A 20,617-nucleotide genomic window follows, 5' to 3' on the forward strand; every position below is an offset into this window, starting at 1 on the left:
GTTTTACAGGCTGACACAAAGCCTTGGCTTAGTACTGGCTAGCTTCTACTACCAAGCCACACATAAGTCAGAAAAAAAAGCAATGTCTATGCATACTGTCAGGGGTTTTCTGGGCATAAACAAAAAGCTTTTGGTGCACAGTGCACCACAATTTGGTTTTCTATGCACCAAACACATTCTGCTTCTGCCTGACAAACTCTGTGTCAGTAAGCAGTCAGCAATAATTCTCCAGGTCGTACATTATGAGGGACATTTATCAATGTTTGCTTATGTATTCTTTTTTTTAGTAATTTTTTCTTTACTTATTTATCAACTTGTTTCAGCCTGTTTATAATTTTCTTTCACGTAAGCAATTTTTCCTTTTTTACTTTGGTAGTAGTTTTTTCTGCTCCATGTTTGAGCTGGAGTAAATTTAGTAAATTTTTAACCTTGTTGCAACTTTTTTTTTTGCGCAGTTGCAGTTGGTAAATACCCGACTTAAGCAAATCCATTTTGAAAAATTTACTACGTAAGCAAGTTTGAATTTTCTTGCTTTTCTTGTTCTTCATGCAAATTGTCGCACGAAAAAACATGTAGTCGCAGTTGCGACAATTTTGCGACAATTATAGTAAAGAAACCCTGACTAAACCCGTTGATAAATGTCCATCTATGTGTCTGGCCTGGGAGTCTACTGTACAGTATGCTACATTACACAGCTCTATGCAACACATATATCTGTGAGATGTTGGCTCTGGCCACAATACACAGCTCCAACAGACTCATTTTTAAGTTGATAATTGTGTATGGCTTGTGAATGATCTGAGAAATATCCTAATTGCCCTCTGCAAAGAAAAGAACTATAACACCCCTGTCCTAGATAGCTCATCATGGAGCTTCAGAAGGAAGGATGCCTCCTGTCCTGCTTTATACCACCACGGGGATGTCTTGCTACATCCCTGCCTGAGTGTGCTGCTGTAAGGCAGTATAGGAAAGTAGATGTTTACAGTACTTATGCACGTTTTTTTCCCACCTAATGAGAAGATTTAATTTCTGGGTTTATGATCTGGTTTCTTGAAAGCTACACACACAAGGGAGGGGATGAGGGTGAGATTGGTCTCTTATAGAATTCAATCGCTTTGATCTTGGCACCTGTTCTATTTCTCAGCAGATGGGGAAGTTAATCCCCTATGTATTTGCTGCTGCTCGGACTACAAGAAAGAAGAAAATCAAAAGTAAATTCACACTTTAATAGATAGTATGTGTGCCATCCCTTCTTCGATTGAAAATTCTTGTGAGCTGGACCCTAATTCCTATTACTTAAATAGTTGTTTTGTTTGTAACATTTTATTTTGTCTGTACACGTACCCTCTGAAATGTAAAATGTTACAAAACATCTTGGCACTGTATAAACAAAGTAGGGCTGCTAAAGGAAATGTAACACACACATATATATCTATATATCATATATATATATATATATATATATATATATAAATATCCAATAAGAACAGCACCTCCAGAAATGTAAAGAAAAAAAGAAATTGGGGTGCCCGCATATTCTGAACCTCGGTCCACTGGTTCCTCAATGCATACAAAAATATAGAAGCAGCACACCACAGGTGGATTTCAAAGGAACGGTGAATTTATTCCATGATGTGAGAGACTACGTTTCTCCAGCCTCACGCTGGCTTTCTCAAGTGCTTAATGAGTGACATATATGAGGCTTAAATAAGCCAACCAATTACAGAGTTGTGACATCATCACATAGTGATTATCATATATAAACAATGTATAAAACCATAAATTATTAAGACATCGTATACAAAATGTGTTACATAAATACAAGTACATGTGTGTCCAGTGCAGATCCACACCTATTTGTCACCCGATCGTGACGTGTAATATAGTGTCCATAAAAAAAGTTCATACTTCTACTATACGTAGAATACCTTCTGAGCCGCTCTCATGACACCATCCTTCCGGGACGCCGATATCTCGTGGTTACAGCTGATTAGGCTTCCGAGATAGAGGTACGTCACCAAGCGTCTATAGCAACCTCCGAATCATCACGCCAGTCTCGCGATCAGCGAGAAATACTGTGCAGCTTAGCGTCCATAGTAACTTAGTCTCGGCCGTGTTCCAGCGCATGCGCACTGGTGATAAGGAAGGAATACTATGCCAAACACCTCCGAGAGCGTCCATAGCAACAGGAGCGGTCCAGGATCCTTGAGCGCACAGCCGTTCCGATCAGGGAGTGCATCGCTCAGGTAAAACATAGCAACCTACTTCATTACAAGGGAAGCAATTACGCCACATCATTCATACTAGACATGCACTTCGGGACTTTGACACGGCAATCCCATGTGTAACGGGTGTAAAGGGACATGCTTTAAAAGGTGTACATCATGGACATGGATAACACCCGCATTGAAAAGGAGATATACCTTCGGCCTAGGCCAGGTCTCATCATCCATATTCTGTCATCCCTTACCCACACAGTTAAAGGGAAGTGTCAATTAAATGTCCCAACATTCGTAGAGTACAAGCATACTTATGGCAATGTCAATGTTCCCCTTGAATGAAAAAAGGTATAGGGCAATTCTCCAAAAGAAAAAGACAGGCAAAAGCAAATGAAGGCAGTATATGGCGTTTAGTACCGGGTTGCTATAGGTGATGACACAGGAATTATCCATTTGAAAATGATGATTTTTCTTAATGTTACAGAGATCGCCTCGGTGAGGATGGCATCATGGGCAGGCTCAGATATCGATAGAATACTGAAATGTAATAGAAACAAGTATTAAAAAGAGAAAAAAACATACATATTACATGTCACTTTACAACATACAATAAGACAGTCCTGACCAAACAAGAGGGGCTCAATCCGTTAACGTTTCATCATTTTAGGTAGAACTGTGAATTCTACGTTGAGTCCTTTCGGTTTTAAACTGTCAAGTAAGAAAATCCACTTAAGTTCCCTTGTCTGTAATTGAGTTAATCTGTCACCGCCTCTATTAAGTGGAGGGATATGATCCACTATCATACATTTTAGATCGGTTTCGACATGACCAGCATCCAAAGAGTGTTTGGATACCGGTAGGTCAACCCGTTGTTTTCTGATGGAGTATCTATGTTGGTTGAGTCTAGTTCTCAGATCACATTTCGTTTCCCCAACATATATAAGTTTACACGGGCACCATAGTATGTACACAATGTATTCACTTTCACAGGTGAGGTAAAATTTAATAGGATAGGTACGTTGTGTCATTGGATGTGTAAATACACTACCCTTTTGTATGTACCTGCAGCTAACACACCTTCTGCAGGGGTAACAACCCTTGGACTGAATTGTTAGGTACTTTTGAGTTTTTTTAGAACTCCCTGTAATGTCTGATTTCACTAAACAATCTTTCAGGTTGCGTGCCCTACGATATGACATCAGTGGAGGCGATCTAAACTCAGGAATATCAGGATAGCTATCCCGGATTAGATGCCAATGTCTCCTAACTGACTGTGCGATGTTACCCGAAATTTCATTGTAAGTGGAAATGAATGGAATGCGATTAGATTGGTCTTTTTTACGGCTAGGTGTATGGTTACGTTGTCTTTCCATTTTCACCCTGTTCACATGTTGTGATATTACTCTGGTTGGATAACCCCTATCTTTAAATTGTGTTACCATATGATTGACAGCTCGGTCAAATTTCATGTCAGAATCAGTGATCCTGCTTGCTCTTAATAACTGACTGTATGGGAGGGATGAGATCATGGGTCTAGGATGTGCAGAATCAAATTTAAGTAAGGTATTGCAGTCAGTTGGTTTCCGATATAGGTCTGTAGAAAGTTTGTTACCTACAATTGTAACTTCTGTATCCAGAAAATGAACTTTCTGATCTGAAAAAGTTAGAGTAAATTGTAAGTCAGGGTCAATGCTATTCAGAAAAGTTTTAAATTCTTCTAGCTCACTGATGTTACCTTTCCAAATGAGGAAGATATCATCTATGTATCTCCACCACCCCAGGAGATTCCCGGAGTGGTGGGACACATAGACGTATTCTTCCTCAAAGTCCGCCATAACAATGTTGGCGTACGTGGGCGCCATGTTGCTGCCCATGGCAGTCCCACGTAATTGGAGATAAAAGGTCTCATTAAATGTAAAATAATTATTCTCCAAGACAAAAGTTAATAATGTGAGAATAAAATCCACTTGTTTACTGGTAAAGTTAGTTTTCCTAAGGCCTCTATCCACGGCCCACCAGGAAACTTAAATTAAAAATTTGGTTCCATAATCGCTCTGGGGTGCATCAGGAGGATGGTTCTGCTCCATCATGTACCACACCACAGAGCGATATGTTCACCTTTAAACAATATGAGTTACCAGGGTATAGTGAATTTCAACCACCTATAGAATCACACGCTGTTTCTACATACTTTGACTGTATTAAGAGAGATTTTGCTACATTAAGACAGCAACAAACACGTCTCAAACATCCGAATTTGTCACATGATGAAATTCTGGCAATGCAAGAACTGATCCATGACCACAGCCTCATCATCAAATCAGCTGATAAGGGTGGTGGGGTTGTGGTCATGGATCAGAGCATGTATCTTAGGGAGGCACTGAGACAATTGGGTGACACAGAAGTTTATAAAATTTTGCAGAGAGATCCGAGAGGAACAATGATGCAGAAGTTGGAACTCATTTTGGGTGAAGCTATAGAAAAGAATATCATTGACAAGAAACTTAGGGATTTTTTACTGGTGGAGTTCCCCATTACACCGGTATTATATCTCCTGCCGAAAATTCATAAGAGCCTCATTGATCCCCCTGGGAGGCCTATAGTTTCCGGCAGGGGTTCTCTTTCAAATCATGTTTCGATATTTCTTGATAAGGTATTGCGCTCACTGGCCACCAATACAAAATCGTACCTGCAGGATACAATACACTTTTTATCCGTTATCTCTAACATTATTCTCCCAGACAATTGTATCATTGCGACATTTGATATAGTCTCACTCTATACCTCGATACAACATAGTAGAGGCATTAGGGCCGTGGATAGAGGCCTTAGGAAAACTAACTTTACCAGTAAACAAGTGGATTTTATTCTCACATTATTAACTTTTGTCTTGGAGAATAATTATTTTACATTTAATGAGACCTTTTATCTCCAATTACGTGGGACTGCCATGGGCAGCAACGTGGCGCCCACGTACGCCAACATTGTTATGGCGGACTTTGAGGAAGAATACGTCTATGTGTCCCACCACTCCGGGAATCTCCTGGGGTGGTGGAGATACATAGATGATATCTTCCTCATTTGGAAAGGTAACATCAGTGAGCTAGAAGAATTTAAAACTTTTCTGAATAGCATTGACCCTGACTTACAATTTACTCTAACTTTTTCAGATCAGAAAGTTCATTTTCTGGATACAGAAGTTACAATTGTAGGTAACAAACTTTCTACAGACCTATATCGGAAACCAACTGACTGCAATACCTTACTTAAATTTGATTCTGCACATCCTAGACCCATGATCTCATCCCTCCCATACAGTCAGTTATTAAGAGCAAGCAGGATCACTGATTCTGACATGAAATTTGACCGAGCTGTCAATCATATGGTAACACAATTTAAAGATAGGGGTTATCCAACCAGAGTAATATCACAACATGTGAACAGGGTGAAAATGGAAAGACAACGTAACCATACACCTAGCCGTAAAAAAGACCAATCTAATCGCATTCCATTCATTTCCACTTACAATGAAATTTCGGGTAACATCGCACAGTCAGTTAGGAGACATTGGCATCTAATCCGGGATAGCTATCCTGATATTCCTGAGTTTAGATCGCCTCCACTGATGTCATATCGTAGGGCACGCAACCTGAAAGATTGCTTAGTGAAATCAGACATTACAGGGAGTTCTAAAAAAAACTCAAAAGTACCTAACAATTCAGTCCAAGGGTTGTTACCCCTGCAGAAGGTGTGTTAGCTGCAGGTACATACAAAAGGGTAGTGTATTTACACATCCAATGACACAACGTACCTATCCTATTAAATTTTACCTCACCTGTGAAAGTGAATACATTGTGTACATACTATGGTGCCCGTGTAAACTTATATATGTTGGGGAAACGAAATGTGATCTGAGAACTAGACTCAACCAACATAGATACTCCATCAGAAAACAACGGGTTGACCTTCCGGTATCCAAACACTTTTTGGATGCTGGTCATGTCGAAACCGATCTAAAATGTACGATAGTGGATCATATCCCTCCACTTAATAGAGGCGGTGACAGATTAACTCAATTACAGACAAGGAAACTTAAGTGGATTTTCTTACTTGACAGTTTAAAACCGAAAGGACTCAACGTAGAATTCACAGTTCTACCTAAAATGATGAAACGTTAACGGATTGAGCCCCTCTTGTTTGGTCAGGACTGTCTTATTGTATGTTGTAAAGTGACATGTAATATGTATGTTTTTTTCTCTTTTTAATACTTGTTTCTATTACATTTCAGTATTCTATCGATTTCTGAGCCTGCCCATGATGCCATCCTCACCGAGGCGATCTCTGTAACATTAAGAAAAATCATCATTTTCAAATGGATAATTCCTGTGTCATCACCTATAGCAACCCGGTACTAAACGCCATATACTGCCTTCATTTGCTTTTGCCTGTCTTTTTCTTTTGGAGAATTGCCCTATACCTTTTTTCATTCAAGGGGAACATTGACATTGCCATAAGTATGCTTGTACTCTACGAATGTTGGGACATTTAATTGACACTTCCCTTTAACTGTGTGGGTAAGGGATGACAGAATATGGATGATGAGACCTGGCCTAGGCCGAAGGTATATCTCCTTTTCAATGCGGGTGTTATCCATGTCCATGATGTACACCTTTTAAAGCATGTCCCTTCACACCGTTACACAGGGGATTGCCGTGTCAAAGTCCCGAAGTGCATGTCTAGTATGAATGATGTGGCGTAATTGCTTCCCTTGTAATGAAGTAGGTTGCTATGTTTTACCTGAGCGATGCACTCCCTGATCGGAACGGCTGTGCGCTCGAGGATCCTGGACCGCTCTTGTTGCTATGGACGCTCTCGGAGGTGTTTGGCATAGTATTCCCTCCTTATCACCAGTGCGCATGCGCTGGAACACGGCCGAGACTAAGTTACTATGGACGCTAAGCTGCACAGTATTTCTCGCTGATCGCGAGACTGGCGTGATGATTCGGAGGTTGCTATAGACGCTTGGTGACGTACCTCTATCCCGGAAGCCTAATCAGCTGTAACCACGAGATATCGGCGTCCCGAAAGGATGGTGTCATGAGAGCGGCTCAGAAGGTATTCTACGTATAGTAGAAGTATGAACTTTTTTATGGACACTATATTACTCGTCACGATCGGGTGACAAATAGGTGTGGATCTGCACTGGACACACATGTACTTGTATTTATGTAACACATTTTTGTATATGATGTCTTAATAATTTATGGTTTTATACATTGTTTATATATGATAATCACTTTGTGATGATGTCACAACTCTGTAATTGGTCGGCTTATTTAAGCCTCATATATGTCACTCATTAAGCACTTGAGAAAGCCAGCGTGAGGCTGGAGAAACGTAGTCTCTCACATCATGGAATAAATTCACCGTTCCTTTGAAATCCACCTGTGGTGTGCTGCTTCTATATTTTTGTGTATATATATATATATATATATATATATATATATATATATATATATATATATATGGAAAGCTATGAATAAAGTCTGTGTGGCAAATATTGTGGCAGATGTATGAAAATAGTGTATATGTGATGCCATATTTCATGTAACTTTCTGGCATGTTAGACATTTTCTATGCACCAATATTATCATAAATAGTTCGGTGCATAATAATAATGAGAGGACAACTAAAACGTGATCTATATGGAACCGGAAGTGCCAGCATAGGCTTAGTGGCCAGAGTCAAACCTGCAAGATTTCAGGAACTTCTTAAATATAGTAACATGAAATATAATAACATTAAAATAATGTTTAACATAAAACTCGATTTAGACAATTGGGGATTTGATTTTGATACATCAATAATTGAAACCTAAATACAATTGATTGTTGGTGCCTAGACATTGATCTTGAGGGGAGTTCACTATTTACATAACGTTTGCCATACCTTATCTACTCCATGTAAACAACGAAGGCTGCAATAAAGAGAAGTGTTCTTTCCTCCATACAAGAACTCCTCCAGTCAACAACTCTGAAAACATTATATATTTTATAATCTCAAATCCCTATATACACATTTAACAAAGATGAAAGTTTAGAAAACTGTGAATTTGAAATGGGCAGTTTGTTTTTTCTAATGCAGCTTGACCCTTGTCCGTAAGTATTGTCATAGTGTTCAGTATTCACGTGGATGAGGGTTTCCTGCAGAACCAAATGCAAACCGTGGCCAAGTGTTATGTCTTTAAAATAAAAACCTTTTTAATCTTGGATGACTCTTTAAGAACCTATCATTTAAATCTAAATATTAAGAATTTTAGGTATGTGAACCTAATGTTAAAGGGGTATTTCAGGAAAAAAAACTTTTTTATATATATCAACTGGCTCCAGAAAGTTAAACAGATTTTTTAATTACTTCTATTAAAAAATCTTAAACCTTTCAGTACTTATGAGCTTCTGAAGTTAAGGTTGTGCTTTTCTGTCTAAATCCTCTCTGATGACACCTGTCTCGGGAAACGCCCTGTTTAGAAGAGGTTTGCTATGGGGATTTGCTTCTAAACTAGGCGTTTCCCGAGACAGGTGTCATCAGAGGGGATTTAGACAGAAAAGAACAACCTTAACTTCAGAAGCTCATAAGTACTGAAAGGATTAAGATTTTTTAATAGAAGTAATTTACAAATATGTTTAACTTTCTGGAGCTAGTTGATATATAAAAAATAGTTTTTTTTCCTGAAATACCCCTTTAAGTGTTCTGTAGAGAAAATGTCCCAGCAGTCTCCTCACTATCATCACAGGCAGGACTATAATGAACTGTGATGATAATAATAAGTATGATTTGATCAGGCCATCCACAATTGGTGATTGGCACAGCTCCCCCTTTCTCCCTCTCGCACAATTACATCGGCACAGGTCACAGAGCATGCCTGGAAAACTCAGCCATAGAAGTCAATGTGCCAGTTCCAGTCTATTGCTTCATGTGTCCACTGAGCTGCTGTAAAATGTATCCCTAAATGCTATGCAGAAAGCTCAAGCAATATGGCAGCCTCTTTAATAATGTACTAAGAATGAAACAAGAATACATTGCAATCAAACAACAAAAAAAAAAAATCAGATTAGAGAAAACAACCATGGTTCAATATCTGACTCTAATAAATGGCACACTCCCTTTAATTAGCACTTTAATTAGCACTCTTTATAGAGCTCATTACCCTATGTCCTTGTCTTTCCAGCTACAAGTATTCTTTAAACTCTTACTTTTATAATATCCACAAGCGCTATTAGGCACTGGCTACTCTTCATTGTTCTCTGGCCAGTTAAATGGGTAAATTGATTTAATAAAGGAAGAAACCTTGTAATACAGTATTAAGACTCGTGAATGTGTAAGGTTTATGAAACTGAGCCAAACTGCAATGTTAAGCAGGAAACTTTCAAAAACCTGAGGCACTGTTAACAAATCATTTTGTATAAAGATGTGCCTCATAGCTCTGGAGTTTGGAGTTAGACTTGTGATGGCTTTGAGGCATGGATAGAGTGCACACTGGGTTAAATACTGTAAGCGAGAACAGCATCACTTGGGAGCGTTCCAGGCTGAACGGCAAAGAAGATTTGGAAGACTGAGTATTACATTTGCATGTCTTCTCAGCTGTCTGATAGCTCCAGAGGGGATGAACTATTTTACACTGTCATGCAACACTGTTCCTTCATTTTTGCTGGCATATTTATTAAATGCTGGTTAGGGGAAACAGTTTTCCCTAATGAGTCTTAAGGATACTTAGATATACTCATACAATTAGACATAAAATAATGAAGAAATGGACCACCCCAATAGAAAGGGAGCACACCCAGACAGGAAAATACTTTCACCTCAATGCATTCTTCTGGATCCTTCGTGTTAAAAGAAGTAAATCGCTACAATGAAAGTTCCATGAAGTTAATATTTTTATAAGCATTTTCCAATATATATGAAGTAAAATACTTAACAGTCCTTCAATAATTTCAATTTAGATTCCTACAAAACATTGAACTGACGAATTTTGGCGATTATGAAATCTAAGTTGTAATACAGAAACCGACATTTATTTATTTATTTTTATTCCATTGACAGTCTTGGCTTGTACAAGTTAGATCTGAGTACCAGATCTATCTGATCTATATTATATGCAGTTTATTGTTGTAAATGAACTGTTATGCTTCTTGTAGAAATGTAATGTTAGTGAATTTGCTCAGAAGTTTGAACCCACAGAGGTCTAATAACCAGCCTATCTCCCAAAATTACTTGTAAACTAGGTCAACATTAGATATATATTTTTTATGAACTGTAGGACCATAAACAGACGAGTTTCCATTCCACTTTAGGCTTGTGACTAAAATATTAAAGAATTGATCTATCCAAACCTTTGTATGACTTTAGAGAACCTAAAGCACTACAGAATGTAATCTATAGCCATTATAAGCAGAAATAATGATGGCGGTTAGGAAACATAGTATACAGGGTGAGACGTGTTCTGAGTACACTTGTCATTTTTTTAGGCAAGTCTCTGTTCAAATAGATTTTTTTTTTCTGTCAGGCTTTTATTACTTTTGAGCGATATAAGATTCTTCATGAATCATATACAAACAAGAGTCTCCTTTACATTGTCAAAAGCTATACAGTGCAAATTACTGCAGACTTTTAATATGTAAGTCCAAAGCTGCTCTACAGCCTGTTCTGTATAGAGACAAAGCTGGTGCCAAGGGGTACAGTTACTGAGGCAACTGTACGACACCCAGCAAGTTCCATTCTTGAGTCCTCTGATAAATGGGACTCGTGTATGGAACTTGATGGGCAATGTATGGTTACAATGTATTGGCAACTGTACTGCCCAGCATCAACTGCATCTTTCTGAACCAATTTATGCAAAACAAGCAGCTCTGCACTTATATGCTACACTTTATTTGCTGTTTGAATCAAACAACAGGAAATGTATGAGAATTATATTGCTTTTCTCAAAATTGGCCCTAATGGCTGCTGTTTCACTCTAAAGAATTGGTGCTTTACTCCTATTTCCAACCACTTATGGTTGTTTTTTGCCTTTTTAAAGCGTACCTCTCATCACAGAAAAAAATAATGGTTTTATATATGTTACGTGATAGGTCATGCAGATGCTTTTAATGTATTTTATGTGCCTAGCTGTTTGGCTCACAAATCCCTCCAATTCTGCCGATGAAATTGTTCAGCACAAAGATTGAACATGTTCATTCTTTGAGCGGAATTCCGTAAGCTCTGTATAGATGGTGATGGGGCAGTGCTGTTTGGTCCTACCGCCAAAGAATTTCGGCAACGGCTGGGAATCTCTGCTTGCTGAATTCTGCGAGCGGAGATTCAGCGAGATTTACGTAGTGTGAACATACCCTTATTCTGAGATTCACTGCTCAGTAAGGGGCATGTCAGAGGAAAAGCACTTAGCTCGCCCTCACTAACCATGCCTTCACTTTCTCCCTGAGTCTGCTGTGCTGGGTCTAGTCAGTTTATCACTGAGTGCTAGTCCTGCCCTCACTTCCTGGACTTTGTCCCAGCTGGTGCTTCAGCTGGGATAAAGATGATGCTGCAGCCAGACAGGACTACGTTTTGGATGGTATAGGAACCCCCTAGTGGTCTTTTTTTTTTTATAAGCCATGATTTTTTTTTACTAAGTATATTAGAAAGGTTAATGTTTTTCAAAAATATACAACATATAAAATTTTTTTTTTTATTCTGACAGTACCCATTTAAACTTACGCTTTACTAAGATGGCCACTGTTGGTACGAATGTAAAATGTCTTTCTTCATGAGCCTTCTTAAAGGGGTACTCCGGTGGAAAACTTTTTTTTGTTTTTTTTTTTTGTAAATCAATTGGTGCCAGAAAGTTAAACAGTTTTGTAAATCACTTCTATTAAAAATTCTTAATCCTTCCAATACTTATTAGTAGCTGTATACTACAGTACTGGAAGGATTAAGATTTTTTAATAAAAGTAGTTTACAAATCTGTTTAACTTTCTGGCATCAGTTAATTAAAAAAAGGAAAAAAAGTTTTCCCCTGGAGTACCTCTTTAAGACCAAATTTAAACCCCAACGGTGCTTGAGTACAGTGATTAGTTTTGATCTTGTTCCTCTTGAGAACTGTCTTTTGCCACATAGGATTTACATCTACCTTTTATCTATTCTTCATGCTGTTTTTTTGAAGGGCATTACTAGTTATATGTGTGCTTACTCCTCTCTGACCATTCGATTTCAACAGTGCTTGACCAGTATTGTGACAATGTAAATGATTGAACTGCTCCTGTTTATACTAAAAGTTCCTGAAAGTAAAGTAAAAGTGGTTTCCCTAACCTGGAATTTGAGGTGTTTATTGCCCGACGCATTGGCACAGGCAACCGCTTATCCTTGGTAGTCTCCTGGCCTCACAACACCCCATCAGTACATCATACATGCTACCTGTTGTCACCTCATAAATAAATAAAATTTTAATGACCTTGCTCATAGAATGATTGTTTGTGCTACATGGCGTGATGTGACTAAGAAAATACTGAGAGCTTAAAGGTGAATGACCAGACTGGTCTAAGGTGACCATAACTGAAACAACTATATGCAACAACAGCAGTATACATCATCAACATCAACAACAACATCTATAGTAACATAGTTCATAAGGTTGAAAAAAGACCAGAGTCCATCAAGTTCAACCTATATCCCTAATGAGTCCCTACTGAGTTGATCCAGAGGAAGGCAAAAACTTGAGGTAAAAATGCCTTCCCGACTCCAAATATGGCATCAGAATAAATCCCTGGATGAACCTTCTGTCCCTATAGATCTAGAATCCATAACCTGTATGTTGTTATTCTTCAAAAATGCATCCAGACCCCTTTGAAATTCTTTTACAGAGTTAACCATGACCACCACCTCAGGCAGAGAATTTCACAGTCTCTTACAGTAACGAACCCCCATCTGTGCTGGCGTAGAAACCTTCTTACCTCTAAACATAGAGGATGCCCCCTTGTTATAGATACAGTCCTGTGTATAAATAGATCATGGGAGAGATCTCTGTAAGTTCCCCTGATATATTTATACATTGTTATTAGGTCTCCCCTAAGCCTTCTTTTTTCTAAACTAAATAACCCTAATTCTGACAATCTTTCTGGTACTGTAGTCCTCCCATTCACCGTATTACTCTGGTTGCCTGTCTTTGAACCCTCTCCAGCTCCACTATATCTTTCTTGTACACTGGTGCCCAGTACTGTACACAGTATTCTATGTGTGGTCTGACTAGTGATTTGTACAGTGGTTGAATTATTTCCTTGTCGTGGGCATCTTAGCAAATATTGATGCACCCCATGATTTTATTTGCCTTGGCAGCAGCTGCCCGACACTGGTCACTACAGCTAAATTTACTGTTAACTAAGACTTTTTCACATCAGTCATCCCAAGTGTTCTCCCATTTAATACATAATGCCAGCCCTAATTTTTATTCCCCTTGTGCATATCCTTACATTTATCAGTGTTGAACCTCATGTGTCACTTCCCAGCCCAAACCTCTAACCTACCCAGATCCATTTGTAATAGTGCACTGTCTTCTATAGTGTTTACCGCTTTACAGAGTTTAGTATCATCTGCAAAGATTGCTCCTATGCAACCCCTCTACAAGGTCATTAATAAATATATTAAATAGAACAGGACCCAAGACTGACCCCTGTGGTACCACGCTAGTAACAGTCACCCAATCAGAATAAGTACCATTAATAACCACCCTTTGTGGTTATTATACACACTTACCCACTTACACACATTCTCCCCCAGCCCAATCCTTCTCATATAATGCACCAACCTTTTATGTGGCACTGTATCAAATGCTTTGGAAAAATCCAGTTATACGACATCCAGTGATTGCCCCTGGTCCAGTCTGGAGCTCACCTCCTCATAAAATAGGGGTCTGTCTATTACATTACTTAATTCCTTTAGAACACGGTGGTGAATGCCATCTGGACCTGGCGATTTGTCTATTTCGATTTTTTTGTAGGTGGCACTGTACTTCTTCCTGGTTTAGACAGGTGACCTGTACTGGGGAGTTACCTTATCTTGCTGTATTTCTCCTGGCATTTCATTTTCCTCTGTGAATACAGTGGAGAAGAATTTGTTTAGTATATTTGCTTTTTCTTGATCCCTGTTTATAATTTCTTCCTCATCATTTTTTAAAGGGCCTACAATTTCATTTTTAACCTTTTTGCTATTTATATAGTTAGAGAACATTTTGGGGTTAGTTTTACTCTCTTTGGCTATGAGTCTTTCTGTCTCTTTTTTTGCGGCTTTTATCTTTTTTTAAATTATTTTTTTTACATATTTTACTTTTTCCTCTATAGCGTTTTAATGCTTCATCACTACCATCCTGTTTTAGTAGCTTAAATGCTTTATTTTTGTCATTTATTGCCCCCTTAACATTTTTATTCATCTATATTAGTTTTCTTTTATTTCTGACCCTTTTAGGTATATACATCTTACAGTGTGAATTTAAGATATTTTTAAAGTCTCCCATTTAGTGTCAGTATTCTTGTTTTTGAGGACATTATCCCAATTTATATTGTTAAGGGCTTCTCTGAGTTGGTCAAACTTTGCCTTCCTAGAGTTCATTGTTTTTGTGGCCCCTTGAGAGATTCTCTTATTGAAGAACAAGTTATAATGTATTATATTATGATCACTATTTCCTAGGTGTCCTTCAACTTGCACATTAGTTACTCTGTTAGGTCTGTTGGTTAATATCAAGTCCAGTAGAGCGCCCCCTCTGGTTGGGCCCTGCACCATTTGGGACAGATAATTGTCTTTAGCTATAGTCAGAAACCTGTTTCCTTTATGAGATTCACAGGTCTCAGTCTCCCAGTTTTTATCAGGATAGTTAAAGTCCCCCATTATTATCACATCATTCTGATTTGCTGCCTTTTTCATTTGCCTCGGTAATTTATCTTCTGCCTCTTCCGTTATATTTGGTGGCTTATAGCAAACCCTGATCAGAATTTTTTTTACTTTCATCTCCATATATTTCTAGCCATAATGAGTCCACATTAACGTTTCCCTTACATATATCCTCCCACAGTGCGGCCTTCAGACTCCATTTCACATAAAGACAATCTCCTCCCCTTTTCCGTTTTGTCCGATCCTTCCTGAATAGACTATAACCCTGTATGTTGACCGCCCAGTCACTGCTATGGTCCAACTAAGTCTCTGTTATACCCACTATGTCATAATTTTCCTCAGACATCAACCACTGCAGTTCCTTTGTTTTATTGGACAGATTTCTGGCATTAGTCAACATGCAATTCAAAGGTGTATGTTTTTTTGTTCCAATGAAGCCTATCCCTATTAAAGGGGTATTCCAGGCAAAAAAATTTTTTTATATATCAACTGGCTCCGGAAAGTTAAACAGATTTGTAAATTACTTCTATTAAAAAATCTTAATCCTTCCAATAGTTATTAGCTTTTGAAGTTGAGTTGCTGTTTTCTGTCTAACTGCTTTCTGATGACTCACGTCCCAGGAGCTGTGCAGCTCCTATGGGGATATTTTCCCATCATGCACAGCTCCCGGGACGTGACATCATCATTGAGCAGTTAGACAGAAAACTTCAGAAGCTAATAACTATTGGAAGGATTAAGATTTTTTAATAGAAGTAATTTACAAATCTGTTTAACTTTTCGGAGCCAGTTGATATATAAAAAAAAGTTTTTGCCTGGAATACCCCTTTAACTATTCTAACCTTTCCCTCCGCTCCACCCCCTGGTACATTAATAAGTCCCCCCCTCTATCTACACTATCTTTCCCCTCTACGTTGTAGGTTCCCTACCCCAGTCCCTAGTTTAAACACTCCTCCAACCTTCTAGCCGGTATCTGACAGCGAAATTGGCCCAGTTCTCCTTGAACCCAAACCACTCCTTCCTACCCTAGCTTCTGAGCCACTTGTTTACCTCCCTAATCTCCCGCTGCCTCTCTGGTGAGGCTCGTAATACAGGTAATATTTCAGAAAATATTACCTTGGAGGTCCTTACCTTAAGATTGTGGCCAAAGTCCCTGAAATCATTTTTAAAAAACACTCCACCTACCTCTTACTTTGTCATTGGTGCCAATCTGTACCATGACTGCTGGGTCCTCTACAGCCCCACCCAGCAACCTGTCAACCCGATCTGTGATGTGCTGAACTCAAGTGCCAGGAACACAAACACACTGTTTGGCGATCCTGGTCTTTGTGACAGATCGCCCTGTTTGTCCCCCCTAATAATTGAGTCCCCCACTACTAGTACCTGTCTGGCCTGCCCTGCACTCCTCCCTCCCTCTTTTCTGGAGCAGACACCCCCCTGGCGGTCAGAGGCAGAGTCTTGCTGCAATACTGCTAGCTCTGAAATGGCATCCCCCTCATCTGCCAACCGGGCAAACTTGTTGGGGTGTGCCAGATCAGGACTAGCCTCCCTGACACTTTTCCCTCTACCCCATTTTCTAACTGTAACCCAGCTAGCTGCCTGACTGTTCTGCACCTCTGTCCCACTATCCTCCCCCCACCTCTACCCCAGAGAGTAATTGCTCAGTGAGCAGGAGACTCCTCTCCAAGTTGTCAATGCTTCTCAGTGTTGCCAGTTGCTCCTCCAGATCCAGGATCTGGGCTTCCAAATGAACAACTTGCGCACATCTTGCACAACAATCTGCACCCTTAAACTGCTGTTCAAGGATTGCATACATTGTGCAAGATGCACACTGGACTGCCTTTTCCAACATGGAGGCCATACTAGATTTGTGGATTGCAAAACAACAATTTTGTGACGGGAGAAAGTAACGGGAGAAATAGTGCATGCACAGCGGTGTCAGCAGAGAGCACTGTGGTCAGACAGAAAGGAAATTCAAAAAGAAAAGAACTTCCTGTGGATCATACAGCAGTTGATAAGTACTGGAAGGGTTACGATTTTTAAATAGAAGTAATTTACTAATCTGTTTAACTTTCTGGCATTAGTTGATTTTTAAAAAAAGGTTTTCCAGTGGAGTATCCCTTTAACAGCCCCAGTCCATCATACATTATTCCTAAACCTCATGCTGGAGGTTGAGTGATATTGTGTCCATTTGTGTTATAAATAAAATAATGCACCAAAACTCCTTGCTTATTTATGATCTACTTAATATACATTTGACAGCTAGTGCTGTATGGGATTTAGTACTAAAATTACTTTGAATAACTGGAAATGATTTTTTTTTAGGACTGGGAATTTCCTCACTTTATGGGTGATGTCGATGTTAATCTCCCTGGGTTACCTACTGCTCACATGCAGTTTAGAGTGCCTTACTGCCAAAGGATATTTAAAGAAGAATACCATATACATGTAACAGGTAGGTGCTCAAATTGGGGATATGATGATCTGATCATTCTAATTCATACAGTTAGTTGGTAGATTATAGGCAGTAACTGGCTACACTTGTGTACATATGCTTAGTTCATAGGGCTGATCTGGACATGTAATGTTCCTGGCATATCAGTCAGTAAGGCCTAGCGCATTCTGCTTTGAAATTCATGCGCATTCTGCTTTAATCACAAATAGAGTTAAGCAAACCTTATAAAACTTGAACTTAAACTTGATAGAGAAACCTGAACTTGGAAACATTAAACACATGGATAACACCGTCTAAGAACCAATGAAGGAAAAATAAATACATTTCCTGCCAATTTCTTATGTATGCCCACTGACAAAGAAATTATCAGTCTATAATTTTAATGGTACAGTAGGTTTATTTTAACAATAAGAGACAGGATAATGAAAAAAACAATCCAGAATAGCACTTTTTTTTTTTTTTTTTTTTTTACAAATTATGAATTAATTTGCATTTTAAGTATTTGATCCCTTATCAATAGCAAGATTTCTGGCTCCCAGGTGTCTTTTATACACTTAAAGTGAGTGCTCCTAATCTTATCCTGTTACCTGTATAAAAGACACTTGTCCACCGAAGCGATCAATCAGATTACACATTTTTATCATGGCAAAGACCAAAGAGCTATCCAAGGATGTCGGGGAAAGCATTGCAGACTTCCAGACCTTAGGCTGGAATGGGCCACAAGATCATCACCAAAGCAGCTTGTTGAGACATTTACAACAGTTGGTGCAATTCTTGGTAAATGGAAGAAACAAAATATAACTGTCAATCTTCCTTGGTGGAGTCTCAGTGCAAGTTCTTACCTTTTGGGATTTTTATGATCATGAGAGCGGTGAGGAATAAGCCCAGAACTACACAGGAGGATGTTATCAATGATCTCAAGGCACCTGGGACCATAGTCCCAAGAAAACAATCGGTCACACACTACACCGTGAAGAACTAAAATCCTGCATCCCCCTTCTCAAGAAAGCACATGTTTAGGCCTGTCTGAAGTTTGTCAATGAACATCTGAATGTTTCAGAGGAGAACTGATAAAAGTGCTATGGTCAGATGAGACCGAAATTGAGCTCTTTGGCTTCAACTCAGCTTGCATTATCCAGAGGAGGAGGCATGATGCCTATGACCCCAAGAACATTATCCCCACCATCAAACTTGGAGGTAGAACCATTATGCTTTGGGGTTGTTTTTATGCTAAGGGGACAGAACAATTTAATTGCATAGATAGACAATGGATCAGGCCATGTACCTTCAAATCTTGGGCAAAAACCTCATTCCCTTAGCCAGGGCATTGAAAATGGGTCATGAATGGATATTTCAGCATGACAGTGACCCAAAAGGCAACAAAGGAGTGGTTAGAGAAGAAGCACATTAAGGTCCTGGAACAGCCTTGCCAGTCTTCAGACCTTAATTCCATAAAAAATCTGTAGAGGGAGCTAAAGGTTCCCTCCACAGGGAGAGGATCTGCAAAGATGACTGGGACAAATTCCCTCTTGAGATGTGTGCAAGCCTGATGGGCATCTATAAAAATCGTTCAACTTCTGTGAAGGGATTTGCCACCAAGTACTAAGTCATGTTGTGTCAAATATTCATTTTTAAAAGTAAAATGCAAATCAGTTCATTACTTATTTGAAATGTGTTTTCTGGATTTTTTTTCTTGATGTTCTGTCTCTCGCTGTTCAAATAAAACTACGATTTTGTTTTCTTCACTGTATTTTTTTAAATTATACCTGTCGTCAACAAAAACTTGTTATATAATGTAGATAATACAAATATATGTATATTTGTAATTTATATTGGTTAAAAAAATGTGTATATTTATGGGGGAAAAGTGCTGTCCTTGCATCCATTGCCTGTGAGGAGTCCAAATACAGGGAGTGAGGACAGGACAAGCAGGGCTCTGTGCAGGCTCCTGGCTTGTCAATCATACTGCTGTTTGAGCCCGTAGCATTTCACAGAGCCTCACTGCACAGAGCCCTGCTTGTCCACCCTCACTTCCTGTATCTATATACATCATCTATATGACTCTTCATAGAGACACACAGGCAATAGCTGCAGGGAAAAAAACATACATATTTTTTAACCAATGTATGTTACAAACATATAATAGTATTATCTAAATTATATAAAAAGTTTGTTGATGACAGGTACACTTTAAGGTATAGTCAATGTCAATGTTACAGAAATTAAATTCTTTATAAAATCCAGTGGGAAAAAGTTCTTTAAATTAGAATTAGTACAATGCAATAATTATAAAAATAATAAATAATAATAAAAATTGTTCATAGCCTTTCAGCTGCTCACATTGTAAAATATTCGAAAACATAGTACCGTATATACTCGAGTATTAGCCGTTCCGCATATAAGCCGAGGCCCCTAATCTCACCCCAAAAACCCAGGAAAACCTATTGATTCGAGTATAAGCCTAGGGTGGGAAATACATCATCCCCCCATCCCCCCCGTCATCATTCCCCCCCCCCGGTCATCATCCCGCCCTCCTCTGTTATCAGCCCGACTCCCACTGTCATCATCCAGACCCCCCCATCCCTCCTGTCATCAGACTCCCCTCATCCCCCCATCATACAGATCCCCCTTGCCCCCCAAATCATTATCCAGATCCCCCTCATACCCCCTTGTCATAATCCAGACCCCCCTCTCTTGTTCTCTACTCACCTCCCCAGTTGCAGCTCTGTCGGTACTTCCTCCTTCCCTAGCAGCCGTCCAACGTTGCTGCAGGGACCGTCCGACTTCTAGTGGGGAGGGTGAGCCAGTCCATCTGCCCATCTTGACCAGGAGGCCCTCTTCTCTGCTGCGGCTGCAGGCTGGCCCCGGACAAGTGACACTGCATTGACACAGCCGCGTAGTGACGCCCCTGATGTCACGGACGTCTGCTGCGCACGAATGTCCCTGCACGGTGGCGTCAATGCCACTAGTCCTGGGCCGGAGCGGAGAAGAGGGCCTCCTGATCAAGATGGACGGGCCGGACCGACTG

General features: G+C 39.4%; 1 protein-coding gene across 4 annotated transcripts in view; it reads left to right on the forward strand.

Moving 5' to 3' along the window:
- The window catches only part of TMEM117 (transmembrane protein 117), a 283,837-nt gene that overhangs the window by 259,164 nt on the left and 4,056 nt on the right, over positions 1-20,617 (forward strand). For 3 of the 4 annotated variants that reach the window (XM_056573968.1, XM_056573967.1, XM_056573969.1), the window contains one exon: positions 17,460-17,589. In XM_056573968.1, the coding sequence (XP_056429943.1) occupies positions 17,460-17,589 (130 nt within the window). Of the gene's footprint in view, positions 1-6,507; positions 6,617-17,459; positions 17,590-20,617 lie in introns of those variants that run through there. The other variant, XM_056573972.1, reaches the window with a different exon arrangement.

This window comes from Hyla sarda, chromosome 4 (genome assembly GCF_029499605.1).
Source record: "Hyla sarda isolate aHylSar1 chromosome 4, aHylSar1.hap1, whole genome shotgun sequence".
NCBI classification, from domain to species: Eukaryota; Metazoa; Chordata; class Amphibia; order Anura; family Hylidae; genus Hyla; species Hyla sarda.